The sequence below is a fragment of the Haliotis rufescens genome, unplaced genomic scaffold (genome assembly GCF_023055435.1).
Source record: "Haliotis rufescens isolate VD_foot unplaced genomic scaffold, xgHalRufe1.0.p SCAF_5, whole genome shotgun sequence".
Taxonomy (NCBI): Eukaryota; Metazoa; Mollusca; class Gastropoda; order Lepetellida; family Haliotidae; genus Haliotis; species Haliotis rufescens.
The window spans coordinates 11,962,641-11,979,326 of record NW_025964223.1 but is presented as its reverse complement, the minus strand read 5'-3'; the positions used below and the strand labels follow the sequence as shown (position 1 = coordinate 11,979,326).

The 16,686-nt window shown below is 39.2% G+C and overlaps 1 protein-coding gene across 1 annotated transcript; it reads right to left on the bottom strand.

The window, feature by feature from the left end:
* Window positions 1-7,016: 7,016 nt before the first annotated feature.
* On the bottom strand, window positions 7,017-14,763 carry LOC124121733 (patched domain-containing protein 3-like). Its single transcript, XM_048383840.1, has 4 exons — window positions 14,404-14,763; window positions 8,936-9,545; window positions 8,574-8,780; window positions 7,017-8,431 (listed from the first exon to the last, which is right to left on the bottom strand). Exons 1-4 carry the CDS (start codon window positions 14,761-14,763, stop codon window positions 7,080-7,082), a joined length of 2,529 nt encoding a protein of 842 aa, XP_048239797.1. The 3' UTR covers window positions 7,017-7,079.
* Between the last annotated feature and the right edge of the window lie 1,923 nt (window positions 14,764-16,686).

Here is a 16,686-nt window from a genome sequence, read left to right as displayed (position 1 = left end):
AACCTGTGAATGGTCAAGGTTTTAAATACCGAGTGAAACAAAGACGAGGTGCCAGCCTACACTGGAAATGCTGCATGCTGCATGTCCAGCCTCCATCAACACCTCCAGTGATCTTTTCGCGATTCCGAGCCTTGCGCATAACCATTGTCAGGTTGTATAAAGCTGTTTTATGTATGTACAGGAGTGAGACGTTAATAAACTATTGTCTGTCTGTCTGTCATGACCTGGTTGAGTGACTTCCTTCCATCAGCGTGAAAGGATTACCCACAGAGAAAGAAAGGATTAAAATCCTAAAGATATCCTATCCAAATTGTATAAGTACTCACAACCAATTTCCTCTAATAGTAAACTGTCACCTTTGGTATCCCCAACAATACTCACCATGGTCATTGGGCAAATGTAAAAATCACAAACCCTAGCGAGATTCTGTCTACATGGTCACACCCGGTGATTGTGAAGATCTAAAATTCTATCAACAGTGAGACAAAATGGCTGTTCATATTCATTTCCAATATCCTCTTAGAATTAGTGATAAATGCTAAGTCCTACACAAAACTTTCTCTTAATAATTCTACAAAATACCAAACAGAAAGTGGGGTGTGGGAAAATGGGACATGTTCCTACGTGAAATAATAAGACATAAGCAGTGATGACTATTCTATCATAATTGTACTATCTAAAGCATAAATTTGGCGAACGATAAAAGTTATATTTGCACTCACCCTCAATGACTCACTTGGGCAAAACTTAAAACGAATATGTTCGCAATCCACAAACAATCACTTCATTAATGGCGAGCATTTACCAACCCGCGACTATCGTGTCAACTCGGGGATTCCCCTAGCAATAAACTCGCTTCTAAACTCACTACTGTTCTACTGTCGGGTAGCCACAATGGCTAGACTGGACCCTCGTGGAATGGTTCATGTCATAAAAGTCCAGCAACCGAACACTAATTAAGACGGGCCGACCTTGTGTTTATGGTCTGGTGAACACAGGTCAATGGCCGCTCATTAACTCAAGATTCACATCTCACTGTTTTGAGTTATCTCACAATCCATTTGATATATTTTCCAACTTCAACTGAAACCTGGTCCCGTGATACACTGGTGGCACACGCGTGTGCACCGAGTGACCCACGCGTGCTCAACGCGTTGCACACGCGCTGCACACCCGTGTCCAACGGGTGCTCAACCCGTGTGCAACCCGTTGAGCACCAGTGTCACATGCGTGTTACACGCGTTCTCAACGCGTGTTAGGGGAATGAACTTCTAGGCAGTAGTGTACGTCATGGTGTGTTCACTGTTCTGGGTGTATCCACTTACGTCATGGTGAGTTCACTGTCCTGGGTATATCCACTTACGTCATGGTATGTTCACTGTCCTGGGTATATCCACTTACGTCGTGGTGTGTTCACTGTTCTGGGTACACCAAAATCCGTCATGGTGTGTTCACTGTCCTGGGTATATCCACTTACGTCATTGTGAGTTCACTGTCCTGGGTATATTCACTTACGTCATTGTATGTTCACTGTCCTGGGTATATCCACTTACGTCATTTTGTGTTCACTCTTCTGGGTATACCTACATCCGTCATGGTGTGTTCACTGTCCTGGGTATATCCACTTACGTCATGGTGAGTTCACTGTCCTGGGTATATCCATTTACGTCATGGTATGTTCACTGTCGTTGATATGTCAACTTATGTCATGGTATGTTCAATGTCCTGGGTATACCTACATCCGCCATGGTGTGTTCACTGTCCTGGGTATATCCACTTACGTCATGGTGTGTTCACTTTTCGGGGTGTATCCACTTACGTCATGGTGTGTTCACTGTCCTGGGTATATCCACTTACGTCATAGTATGTTCAAGGTCCTGGGTATATCCAGTTACGTCATGGTGTGTTCACTGCCATGAGTATATCCACTTACCTCATGGTGTGTTCACTGTCCTTGGTATACCTACATCCGTCATGGTGTGTTCACTGCCCTGGGTATACCTACATCCGTCGTGGGGTGTTCACTGTCCTGGGTATACCTACATCCGTCATGGTGTTTTCACTGTCCTGGGTATATCCACTTACGCCATGGTGTGTTCACTGTCCTGGGTATACCTATATCCGTCATGGTGTGTTCACTGTCCTGGGTAAATCCACTTACGTCATGGTGTGTTCACTGTCCTGGGTATATCCACTTACGTCATGGTGTGTTCACTGTCCTGAGTAAATCCACTTACGTCATGGTGTGTTCACTGTCCTGGGTATATCCACTTACGTCATGGTGTTTTCACTGTCCTGGGTAAATCCACTTACGTCATGGTATGTTCACTGTCCTGGGTATATCCACTTACGTCATGGTGTGTTCACTGTTATGGGTATACCTACATCTGTCATGGTGTGGTCACTATCCTGGGTATATCCACTTACGTCATGGTGTGTTCACTGTTCAGGTTACATCTACTTCTCCCAAAACAAGGCTTGATCTCCAATCGCCAGCAGTGGTTTATTCGTAGTGGTTTATTTTATTTACGCAATCTGATTGACTGACCGAGAGTGGAGAGCTATGTCATCGCGCTTTGATTGGCTGTCTTAAAATAATTGACGGCACAGTTTCGGATCGGGGATACCCGAGGTCGTCTAGTACAGGAAATCCCCAGCTGTCAAAACATCACCGTAGTGACGATGTTTCCATCTCCGAATGTTGGTGACCAAGAGAAAATTTGTTGGGGATGAAGGGATGTGATATGTGGAGATGTATCAGAGAATTTCGGCTGCCCAGTGTACGAGATCCAGTTGCAGAATGAGAAGACGGTAACCGAAGCGAGATACCGCTTCGATATTACGGGACCAGGTGAGCCACTCCGGTAGATTCTTTAGTGGCGTTTTCAGGACTAATAAAACAGCTAATGAAACAGTTAATTAATTCTTGTAAAAATACTGATAAAATAGTGAAACATACCATATTGTTTTGGGTATTTTAAAAAAATAAACATCAACCACATAAGAAATGTCACGTTATTTCGAAGTGTTGATCTAGAGCCGATCGATCGATTGTGTAACCCAGGGTCAAAAACATATTTCATAGTTATATTAAAATAATCGAGACTTATATTTCATATTTTAAGAAAATAAACACCTTAATTAATTTGTATCAAAAGACATACTCAATTTTAATGCATTAAACGATCAACCTTTGCCGGACCGAACATCTCACGACCAAGATGGTTTGCAACCACAGAAGCTGTTTCCCCTTTCAACAGTTGGAGTTTATTCAGATCAATATATATAATACATTTTTGCCTATAATTATTTGTTTGTTTTTTAAGAATTTGATTTTCAATTATTTAAACATACCATTTCAGGACAATAAAGAAACTAATTTTTTTTAAAAACCCAAAACATTACCACATTTAAACTTGAATGTATTAAGTTTAAGTACCCAGATCTATGTATTTATAATTTTTCTTAGCTATTTTGATTTCTTATGGGGAACAGACAAAATGATGAAGATTAAGATGGTGGGCACCAATAAACCTTATTACGTATTTTTTTCAAAAACAAATAAAAATGTTTCCATAATGAATTACATGTATGCATCTAAAAATATATGTGGTATTTTGGATAGGATGAAAACATCTCAAAAATAATTTCATATTATCAATTTAAGTAGAAACTCACTATCACAGTTTATTATTTTCAGAATTTACAGACAATACAGAGTACTAAAGAAATGTAGAATTATGTTTGTCTCATGTATTTTCTTTAAATCAAAGATTTTTTATTATTAACCATGATTACTGATTTTTTTTGAACTTTTTAAATAATGCAACTGTTATATTATCATAGCAGATAAAGAACCCAAATGTGCATAGCTAGCTTAATTTTAATGATAATTATTCAGCATTTCTTTGGTGATAAACTGAACAAATGAAAACATAAGAAATGTAATGTTTCTGTATTATTCTCCCATTACAAGGTTTACAGTGGTTTCTTTTTTTCACACAATCTTAATGGCTGCCTGAGAGTGGAAAGCTATGTCGCTATTTTAATCAGAGACCTTAAATTATTCTAATGTGTAATGTGTAAATTTTCAGAACATGGTAAGTAAAGAAAAAATCAAATTTATGGATGATGAAGAAACGACCAACAAGAGGTCATCTACCAACATTTACCATTAACCTCATTTCTCAACATAAGCAATGTCAAATTTTAATTTTAATACTTTTTACAAAATGTTCATATATGATCAGGTCACTAAAATATATATTTATTTTATGAGTCTTGTTTTCATGATGATAAAACATAGAACATGATAGAACATGTTAATTCATTATTACCTATGCTCAGTAATTCTTAATTTCTAATCTGATAATATTAAGAAAAAAATAAAGTTTGGATGTAACTGTAGCAGTAAAATATAAACGTAATATTACAAGGGTATGAAAATAATGCAAATATTTGTATAACTATTGAAAGGATAATTTATTGTTTACAATTATCCTATGTATTTATGTTTCACACACAATAAAGTATTGTGCTTGTCAAATTCACATTGTGTCATTCACAGATATGGGAAAATTAGATAACTCATTTTGTAACATTTTTGGTTTTATGATGTTAAATATTATGGTCAAAAGAAAAATTGTCCACTGAATTAGTAAATATTTTCTTTTTTTAAAATACAAACACATGTGCTCACCATGTTCAGGAACAACAAAGAAAATATGACATGAAATAATCATCATTTCACATATTAAATTATTCACTGTAAAGTTCATTTTAAAGACGACAATTCGTTTTAAATATTACAATTCATTGATGGAGTTGAGAAGATTTACCTAGCAGTCATAAGCTGATCAGTTGCCTGAGTTGGTATTTATAGAATCTTGCCTGATTAATCCTGCTGACAGCTCTTGCATTTATTCATGGTTGTTTGTATGAATTGGTAAAGTACCAAGAAAAAAAGCAAATATGATAACTAACTGGTTTATTCAAATATTCATACTAGTGCATGTAATAAATCACAAAGACGTGCACATTGCTTTACGTAATCAATGACCAATTGATTTGACTGTTTTTTTTATACAGAAACCAAATTAATAATTTGTTGTAGTGCGTGTGTATCTATTATTTTGGCAGGTATCCTTTCACGATGTCCATCCCTGGTAGATGACCAGGATAAAAAAAACACGTCTTGCTGTTACACATGTGACCATTCAGTGAACCTATTTCATGATAGTAACATGGTGTACGTACATGGACAGATAGAGATACATAGATAAACAGAATGGGCACGAAAGGACAGACAGACACACATAAGATGCTTGTGCAAAAGAATAAGAATACTGGGACACTGGGGTGCACATTGGTTCACGGGTCTATATTATTTGTGTACTACAGCATACCGAGAAAAGTATATATCTTAAGAATATCAAACTCGATATGGCTAAGTGTCACTTAAATATTATACTACACTACAAAATATTATTACAACAAATCTTGCTGTATTTAAATGCATTTTTCAGGTTATGTACTTTTTCTATGGGAAAATTAGATAACTCATTTTGTAACATTTTTGGTTTTATGATGTTAAATATTATGGTCAAAAGAAAAATTGTCCACTGAATTAGTAAATATTTTCTTTTTTTAAAATACAAACACATGTGCTCACCATGTTCAGGAACAACAAAGAAAATATGACATGAAATAATCATCATTTCACATATTAAATTATTCACTGTAAAGTTCATTTTAAAGACGACAATTCGTTTTAAATATTACAATTCATTGATGGAGTTGAGAAGATTTACCTAGCAGTCATAAGCTGATCAGTTGCCTGAGTTGGTATTTATAGAATCTTGCCTGATTAATCCTGCTGACAGCTCTTGCATTTATTCATGGTTGTTTGTATGAATTGGTAAAGTACCAAGAAGAAAAGCAAATATGATAACTAACTGGTTTATTCAAATATTCATACTAGTGCATGTAATAAATCACAAAGACGTGCACATTGCTTTACGTAATCAATGACCAATTGATTTGACTGTTTTTTTTATACAGAAACCAAATTAATAATTTGTTGTAGTGCGTGTGTATCTATTATTTTGGCAGGTATCCTTTCACGATGTCCATCCCTGGTAGATGACCAGGATAAAAAAACACGTCTTGCTGTTACACATGTGACCATTCAGTGAACCTATTTCATGATAGTAACATGGTGTACGTACATGGACAGATAGAGATACATAGATAAACAGAATGGGCACGAAAGGACAGACAGACACACATAAGATGCTTGTGCAAAAGAATAAGAATACTGGGACACTGGGGTGCACATTGGTTCACGGGTCTATATTATTTGTGTACTACAGCATACCGAGAAAAGTATATATCTTAAGAATATCAAACTCGATATGGCTAAGTGTCACTTAAATATTATACTACACTACAAAATATTATTACAACAAATCTTGCTGTATTTAAATGCATTTTTCAGGTTATGTACTTTTTCTCTTTATTACTGAGGTTACGTGTTTGATTTACAAGGTCAATACATTATATCTTTTTATCAAATACTTGTATTGTGGATGTACACCTCATTGGATATCTCTGTGTGTGTGTGCGTGTGTGTGTGTGTGTGTGTGTGTGTGTGTGTGTGTGTGTGTGTGTGTGTGTGTGTGTGTGTGTGTGTGTGTGTGCGCTTAGGAGAGGACAATGAATAATAGCTTGAGGTGTATGCCTATGAATATGTTGTACTATATGTGAATTCTAAGTCAGTGAGTTGGGTTTAACGCCGCTTTTAACAGTATTCCAGTCATATCACGGCATGTCAGCTTAATGTGGGAGGAAAGCCAGAAGTGATGCAAGTCTCAGACGTTTACCACTTCGGTGAAACCCACGAGCACGGGTATGATGCTGACAAACCTAGAGACATAATCGGAGCGAACCGGAATTCGAACCCACAATGAGAGGTTTCTGGCGTACCCAAAGGACGCAACTCTGCACAACAAATCGCGGCGCCTTAGACGAATCTCGTGCCCCCTGTTAATTCTGAAATGAACTCATACAATAAGGGTTATCTATGGGAGTAGGCTTGCATGACTTATTTTAGACTTGGTTCCAGGGCCAAGGATGGACAATATCACTGGGAGGAGGAACACAGCATGCAGCATGCCGAAAAGGATCACTGTAAACATGATCTTGAAGAAGGAGTTGAAGATGTAGGACTTTGAGAACACCAGCACAAGAACGCCCAGAAAGGATGACATTCCACCATTCAAAATTGGACCAGCTGCATGGACAATGGCAGATTCAGTTTTCGCTCTCCTGTCTTTTCCTTCTCCAATCATATAGGCAGAGCACACGTGCACACTGAAGTCCACCGAGAAGCCGACAGACATGATGAGATGGATCATTGTCACTGAGCTGAGACTCAGTCCCCAGATATAAAGGAACCCGAAGATGCCAACGAGGATAGAAACGACGTTCAGGACGACAAGGAAAACCAGAAGAGGATGAGGAAGGAAGATACAGGTGATCACAGTCATGACGACCAGTGCCACACCCACAGTTTGTAGTGTACTGGGTAGGATAGCAACATACTGCTCAAAGAAGATATAGGCTGGGTGGAAGGTGTAGACAGAGAGAGGTGAGTTGTCTGCCAGAGCTCGCATTCGAACCATAACATCAGCTTGAGCGTTGGATTCTTTAATATTTGTTGATAAAAGATAACATCGGGAAGCTTTGATATCAGTATCAGTTGAGTCAAATACAACATCGTTATCAAATAATGTGGTTGTTGTAAAAAATGTTTTCAATCCCGATACAAAAGCTGTGGTGCTGTTGTTATCATAAACAGTTGTTGCTCTGTAAGAATCGAACCAGCAAATGAGCGAATTCTCAACTACTCCAGAGTCTGTTTTTGCACTATTGACCAGAGACTCGATATTATCTACAGTATTCTTGTCTGTGTAATTGGTGGTTGGGCCAAATACAAACGGGACAGGGAAAGCACTTGAGAAGTATGCATCATATATCTCACTAAAGGAATGATAGTATGAATCTGTGGAGACCAGGTTCTTCAGAATCAAACCTTGTTTGAAGTTCAATGTTCCCCATATTGACACTTCGAGGTAGGCCAAGAATAGCACAATCAAAATTACCTTCCCTCCCACACTCCGTAACATTCGTGGCAGGTACGTTCGTGGCAGTGTCTCAAAGAATCGTTCATCCTGACCTCTCTCTGTTGGTGGTGAGCCTCTAAAGCAGAACACTCTACAGGTGGAGGCGCCATCTTGCCTGAGTTTGGCTCTGGATTTGGTTTTGAGGCAGGTCATGCAGTGTCTGTTACTGTTAACCCGACGGCCATGGATGGCAAGGCAGGGGGGGAAGAAGAGGCACTGGTACAGGTAGCAGAAGATGACGGCCACTCCTGTGAATGAGAAGAAAATATATGACGTGACCATCATGTTAGTTATTAGAGAGACACAAATGGACTACATGCACTGTAGGGGAGAAGATAATCTGTGCTTTTGGTGAGACAGTTAACCGGCTGTACTGTTGAACCCACGAACCTGTATAGAGACAGAAATTCCTCACACTGAGAAACACAGAAGACACTCCAGTTAAAAAGGCCTTGAGATCAGTGAGAGACGTGATGGTGATACCGATACCAGCTGTGGAAAAGGTCATTCCCATCCTACTGGCCACGGTCTTGTCTCGGTGAGGGTAGGTTTCCGCCCAACTGGACATCAGCAAGAACATGTCATCCACACCGATACCTTCATCAACAAGAGGATGTGAGTAATGTTTTGTTTCACAGCATTGGAGATTCAAAGTGCGAGAATAACACTAGTGTGGCAAGGATACTTAAATATAATATATCTGACCTTTACCTCTTGTCTGTATTCTGTATTATCAAACTATTTCAACGCACCTATGATCAGAAATGGTGTTACACCGACGATATTGACAAACTTTACACCACAAAGGCTGACAAGTCCGAACGATGACATGATGCCAAATCCAGCCGCCATAACGCCAGCCCATGATGCCCACGTCCTCGACGACACCACATCACCTCCGGCGACGACAGTGGCATACGTGATCATCAATGTGAACGTTATGGAGAAGAACACGATGTCTCCGTTTGTGTTTTTGTTCAACTCTGTGTCTAGCGAATGGGAGGTGGCATAGTTTATTCTTGTAGATGTTGTGCCTAAAGTTGCTACTTTCTTCAGGAACTCCTCTTCCCATGCTCTTGCTTTTGCCTTGTAAACCACTGAATCTGTTCGTAAATTAAACGAAATACTCAGGTACTTCGCAGACACCAGTTTTCCACCTGTCGAACCAACCTGTCCAAGAAATGCTGATATGTCTATGTTATTCCAGTTTGGGTAGGTGATTCCACCAGACAGATAAACATTATATACAGCATCTGTTGTGAGAAACTCTCCCGAAGCAAAACAACTCCCGTTTTGTCGAGCACAGACATCATCATACTTGAACACCACCCCCTCATATGTAACATTGATATAAGGGTAACGCTCTTTTTCAGGGCATTATCATTTACAGAAGCCTGAGGTTTTCCATTAACTGCCCGACGAAGGAGGGCAGTTGAAAAGACCGAGGGCTTCTGCAAATGATAATGCCCTGAAAAAGAGCGTTACCGTTATTATAGCTAAAATGGATGGAATTTGTTATCAAATAAAAAGAAACAAAATCGGTTTTGAAACATTTACTGCAATCAACACGAATGTCACTGACCACATTTTACAAATATGGAAACGTCATAGAACAAACCAGATGACGTCACTATAATACGTGACGTCATTTTCTCTACCCTATGACGTCACCGAACAACGGTAATGCCGTGTGCCAGGCAAGTAACAACAAGGACCATGACGCTGTCGACGATAAGCCAAAACATTACCAGTCAGAGCTCCCTGCAAAATTCTGTAGTATCATCCATGTAGGGAAAATAAAACATTTGACCAATTCAGCTAATTCCATAGAGGACGTTCAGGCAGATATTGTGGGTTTAATAAATAGCCTAAAGGATGACATCACACACTGATCACATGTTGCACTTGCAACAATTAGTTGGCAAGCCATATTGATACATGTCATAAAAATATATAACTTTAAACTACTTCATCTACAGCCACTAACAATCTGTTATCAATTCTACCAATTTAAAAAAAAATTACTATACTGGAATTATACCTGGTGAATATCTTAAATGTTCATTTGATATTATGTAATCCTATTTAACCAAATACCAAACCTAGGTTGCATCAGACTCATGGGTCACGGGGATAAGTAGACCTATATACAAAAAAAGAGGAATATTTCAAAGTTATATATTATAACTACCTTGGATTGCTGTTTTTAAATTCACTTGTGTATAATGGCAATGAATCATTATTCTCTATAAAGCAGTTGCAATGTAAACTGAAATATTTTAATATCTGAACTGTTTAAGATATTTGACACAAAAATATTCATCAGAAATAGAAGGTCACTCGAAAGCAGAATGTATAGAATGGTTTCATGTTAAATTCTGTAAATTTGTAACTTAAATTGGAACTCATGTAACTAATGTAGCAGTACTTGCTGAGTGTGTCAGATATGTTTTTTTTGTTTAAGTACTGGATAAAATTGTTGATAATGTCCACAAATAGCTATCCCAAGAAATGTCTTAAATGAAATTTAATCAACTCTGGATTTCGCAGGAGGTTGATGATGAGTGAAAGGGGTCCAAATGGACTAGACCCGTGAAGATTCCAGGGTAGAATAGGTCTTCAGCAATCCATGCTTGCCGTAAAAGGTGACTATGCTAGTTGTAAAAGGCGACTAACGGGATCGGGTGGTCAGGCTCGCTGACTTGGTTGATGCACGTCATCGATCCCAATTGCGTGGATCGATGCTCATGATATCAATCACTGGATTGTCTGGTCTAGACGAGATTATTTACAGACCGCCGTCATATAGCTGGAATATTGGTGAGTGCGGCGTTAAACAACAAACGTAATATTGTCGTAATAGACGACTAACGGACTAAGTGGTCAGGCTCGATGGCTTGGTTGATGTATGTCATCGATCCCAATTGCGTGGAACCTGAAAAGGTGTCAGTTGTTCACCTGAAACACCTTAAACTTAGTAACCTTGATCGAATAAGTTTTGAGCAAGGGTCGTGTGAAACCTTTTTAACCATGTGAAAAAAAAGCATGCCCGATTGCACCTTAACAATTTTGTAATGTAGACATTAAAAGCAGACGCTCTTCGAATATTGCATCGAGCCATGAAGATCCAAGGTAGAAAAGGTCTTCAGCAACCTATTCATGCCGTAAAAGGCGGCTATGCGAGATAAATATCTTATTTTTTTTATCTCTTTACAGTCCTCTGTAACAGTATCTTCACATACATATACATCACATATTTCATGTTTGGACTACCTCACGGCCCTTCCACATTGTATTTCGACGGCGGAGTATCTCCCATACAAAAATCACAGCACACATTTCCAAAGGGCAGGTGGGTTGGATGTGCATAAATCCAGGTTCTAACTCATCTCCCTAATGGGACAAGAAACAGGCTGCAAAGAAGAATGTTTGTTATTTTTCACTACCAGCCAATGTCTAGAAAACAATTTATCTGGATTCTGTGTCCAATACATGGAATGCTGGGAGGGTCTCACTCTTGCCTTGTTCAATCAATGTTTAGTTTGGCTCTTCGACCAGAGCTTATGTTCGACTTACTAATGATCTGGGTTTTTTTATTTGATTGAATCCTCCCGAGATTCGAAATCACTGATCACCTGTTCTTTCCTTGAAAGGAATGTTTTATGTCATATGTCCATGGCTCGGGACTTGTTTGAAGGTTTTAGTGTCATTCCGATTCTGTCATGAACAAATACATTATTTCAGTATAAACTTAGATTTCATGGACAATTGCTTTTCTAAATCTCAGGCTTAAATTGTGTCATTCTCAATCAATGTTATATTATGTAGTCATCTCTCTATAACAGACCTGACAGGTAAGTGTCGATTATGATGAAAACAATACACAAACAGAAAGTTTTTTTGCATTGTCATGAAAAAACGGTAGCAGCTCCTTCCCAAACCTTTTCCCGGATGCCACAAAACTTTCCAACCCAGAAGCAAGTATCTTGACCTTCAACTCAAGTGATAGATAACCTTACTATATATCAATATTCACCTAGATGCCTAATGTTGTCTAATGAGTTAAAAATATATAACTTTGTCCTTTCCACTTAGTGACCTTCGTCATATGTGGAGGTCGCAAAATTTTATGCGATTGCAACACAAGCCTAAAGATCTTGTTGTTCATAGTATGAACAGACAGAGAGAAAGAACTTGATGAGACCAGATGGTGGCCTAGCTCCAATCATATTGTCCCCAGCAACAGCAACACGACATCCAACAAGGAGCAGTACATCAAGATTTGGCAGAAATACGTCGATGTAGATTCCTACTGCGCTTGCCTTCACAACAAGGACTTCCCAGAAGAGTGAATCCATCTGAAGCATACGCAGTCAAACACACACACATACACGCACACACGCACGCACGCACGCACGCACGCACGCACGCACACACACGGACAACCGGCTTCATAATTTTACTCTCATATACATCAGTCATTTCCAGTCTACCGTCACTCAGTTAAATACATCACCTGCACACCTACACATATATAATAGATACAAAACACAAATGCCTGCATCTACGTAAACAACAATTTATACTTACATACCAATATAATAAAAAAATTGACAACAATTACATATCACGTCAGCAGATCATAGAAAAACATTCTTCTCTTTTTACACGAGAATGCTCGATTCTTCGAAGATTTCTCACGAGCGTAAACAACCCTTGTTTGAAAGTTGTTTGATTCAGTTTACAACATTCAAGGCCTCAGTAGAGCTTTCAAAAGTTTATAGAAGACATGTGAAGGACATTTCGGAATTTGACAGATAAGTTATTTTCAGGCTGCCAGGGTGAGTCTACAATGTAACTGACAGGGTAAACTTGAAATTCCAAAAATCACTGTTATTTTTCCACTAACAAAGTTATTCTGATAACACTGGTGCAATGTACTAGGCTGCGGCAGGCAAACTCTTACCGTATTTAACCCATACAAAATTAATTTACAAACAATTATAATGACAATGTTGAGTTTAAGTAACTAAAAATCTCACTTAAAAATAGTCCATTCTAATCACTATATTTCGTAAAATTTACTTTCATTCATTGTTGTAGCCAAATAATACAGAACTGAGTGTCTGATAAAGCGAAATGTGCGTTTGAAGTTTATTTTATTTAAACTTTATTTTATACTATAAAAGCAGAAATGGATTCAACATTGTATATTAACTGCAGTGAAAACTGTAGGGAGAACTGACGTTTCAAGTTTTACATTTGTAATGAAATAATCTAATTTTCCGGTAGACACCTGCACAAAAAGTATATAATAAGTAGGATATTTCAAATGTCTCGTGGAATATCATGTTTCTCTCATCCCGTGACACGAGAACAGGAGATATTTCTTTATATTTATTACAAGCGTCATCCCTCCTTTGTTCCATCCCGAAAGTAAACCATTCGCGCACCGTCACTCTTCAAGTACACACGGGTTTTGCTGTATCTGATCGCTTCACCCTTCAACAATGTCGAGGTGTGCGGGGTTCTTGTGGGCTACCCTGCTAGTAACAAATTAACTTGCTTCCAAATTAATACTAGCACTTAAGACTACCTGCTTTTCAGCGGGAACCTTTCCTGGGTTACCTGTGTCTCTCTGGGAACCTTGTCTTTCCCGACTTTTCAGCCATGGAATCGTAAAATAGCTTACGTTGGGCAACCAATTGCCACCTATTAGCCTGGCGGCGCGAGTCGTCTTGTCAGCGACAGCTGACATTTGGGCTGGCGGCGGTAGACGTTGTTACGTGCTGTGTATGCTGTACACATGTCTGGATAGCCATAGCCAACTCAGGTTAAAGCATCAACGTTTAATAGAACTTGCATGGCTGACATACACCAAGGGAAGCAACTCTTGTCACAAGAGTGCATACCACGTAACATCTCCCTTCCTTTGAGGAAAACAAATAAAGTAATTAAACCTTTAACTACAGGTACATTAATCCAAGAAATGAGTGACATTACCGGTCATATACTGGGATACAGTATGCAGTTCACTATAACATTCCGTTAAAGCACTTTCCCATAATTCCTGAATTAAAGTTCGCTGTCAACTTGCAATGACAAAATTATTAGTTTTAACTAAACAACATCAGAAACACATTATTATTCCAGTCTTTGGAAAACTGTTAAAGAACACATCCAAGAATTACAAATCAAGCCGTTTAACTGGCTTAACTACTCTCCCAGACTTTGTCTTGAACATGTCAGATTTTGGAGATGAGGTATTCTTTGGAACATCTCTTGTTGGAATGACAGAATCAGTCTGAGTATTAGAGAGGTTAGCACTAGACTGAACACATTGCTTTTCCTGGATAAGTTCATCATCTCTAGATCTTCTTGACGACTGGCAGTTTGGGAATGTTGGAATCTCAAGATTAACATCATCCTCAACTCTAGACTTTCTGGCAAGACGAAGTTGTTGTCTATTCCGTTTGAAACAGTGACCATTATCAGATCTCACAGCGTAGGTTCTTGGCTTGATCTCATCTGTCACAGTAGCTTCATTCCATTCCTTCCTGCCGGTTTGAATGGGTTGCATTCTGACAGTATCACCAACCTGTAAGGGTTTAAGAGGTCTTCCTGAGTACTTCCGGTTATGTCTCTCAACTACAAGCATCCTTTTGTCTTCAAGTTGTTGCTTGTCATCCGGACCAGAATCATGTTGAATAGTCTTTAACGTACAAGGAACCTGAGTAAGCGTTCGGCAACCAAATAGTCTTTGGGCTGGACTTGTTTGTACGCCTTCAGTCGGTGTATTTCTCACATTCAACAATCCCAGTAAGGATCCTCTTTAGCAGCTAGACATTTCTTCATCATCCTTTTAGCTACTTTAACGGCAGCTTCGGCAGCACCATTAGCTTTACTGTTACCAGGGCTGGAAGTTTCATGAGAGAAACCCCAAGACTGACTGAACTCCTTGAACTTCTCACTGGTATACTGAGGTCCTCCGTCACTGATGACGACTTTAGGTAAGCCATGACGAGCAAAGTGGTGCTTCAACTTGGTAACCACAACATCAGAAGTGGTTTCAGGCAGAAAGTCAATTTAAAGAAATTGCTGTAGTAGTCAGTAGTCACAAGGTAATTCCTACCTTAAATGGTGAAAATATCAGTTCCCACCTTTTCCCAGGGATGATCAGGAATCTCATGCATAATCAGAGGTTCTGGTGATTGCTTATCACTGAAACGAGCACAAATATCACATGACTCGATATACTTTCTTATGTCACTTGACATCAAGGACCAGAACACAAGTGTCTTTGCACGGCGTAGACAAGAGTTTATCCCCATGTCACCAACATGAAGTTTTCTCTTGATCTCATCTCTCAATGCAAGTGGGATGACAACTCTAGGTCCACGAAGAATTATCCCATCTTGAATGTGTTGGCCATCCTTCCATTATAGTTGATTTCAACTTGGTGAGGGTTTCATCAGATGCAGTTGCAACTCTAATGTCATTCATGAGCTTGTCCTTGATCGGCAGATGATAAACATTATTCACATACACAGTTTCAGAGGAAGGTTTGTCAGGCAATGGCGCTCTGGAAAGTGTATCAGCAATAGGAATAGCTGTTCCAGGTAGATACTGAAGATCGAACACATATCGCTGGGTCCTCAGTAGCAATGACTGCAGTCTATTGGGAGCTCTAGACAAGGGCTTCTTGACGATAGACACTAGTGGCTTGTGATCAGTTATCACAGTTACACTTCTACCATATGTGTAATGGTGGAATTTCTCAAGACCAAAGGTCACGGCGAGCATTTCCTTTTCTATCTGAGCAAATCTTTGCTCAGTGTCAGTTAGCGAGCGACTGGCATAAGTGGCAGAGGAGCTAGCACATCGGTTAAGTTTGGCAAGAACTTGGACAAGTAGTTCACAAGACCAAGGTAACGTCGAAGTTCTTCAAGATTTGTTGGTGGAACCATGTTTTGAATTGCTCGGACCTTCTCGGGGTCAGACTTCAAACCATCTTTGGTTATCAAATGTCCCATGAAGATGATTTCACTCAATCGCAGTTCAAGTTTTGATGGGTTCAGCTTGATATGGCTCTCGCGACAACTTGCTTGAAATGCTTCAAGATGAGCATCATGTTCTTCTAGGTTCCGACCATGAATCAGCACATCGTCAGCAATACAGACGACACCTGGTAGACCATCAAGGGCTTGAATCAACTTCTTTTGGAAGATTTCTGACGACACAGAAAGTCCAAATGTCAACCTGAGAAATCGATAACGACCAAAACAAGTTTGAAAGGTCGTAAAAAGACTTGACTCCTCATCGAGTTGGACATGCCAGTATCCAGATGACAAGTCAGCTTTTGAGAAAACTCTAGACTTCCCTAGCTCATGTAGGGTATCTTCAAGCACAGGCAGAGTGTAATGCTCTCTACAAAGGGCTTTGTTTAGTTCTTGCGGATCCAAACAAATTTGGTGTTCACCTGATTTCTTTTGCGTAATTGCGA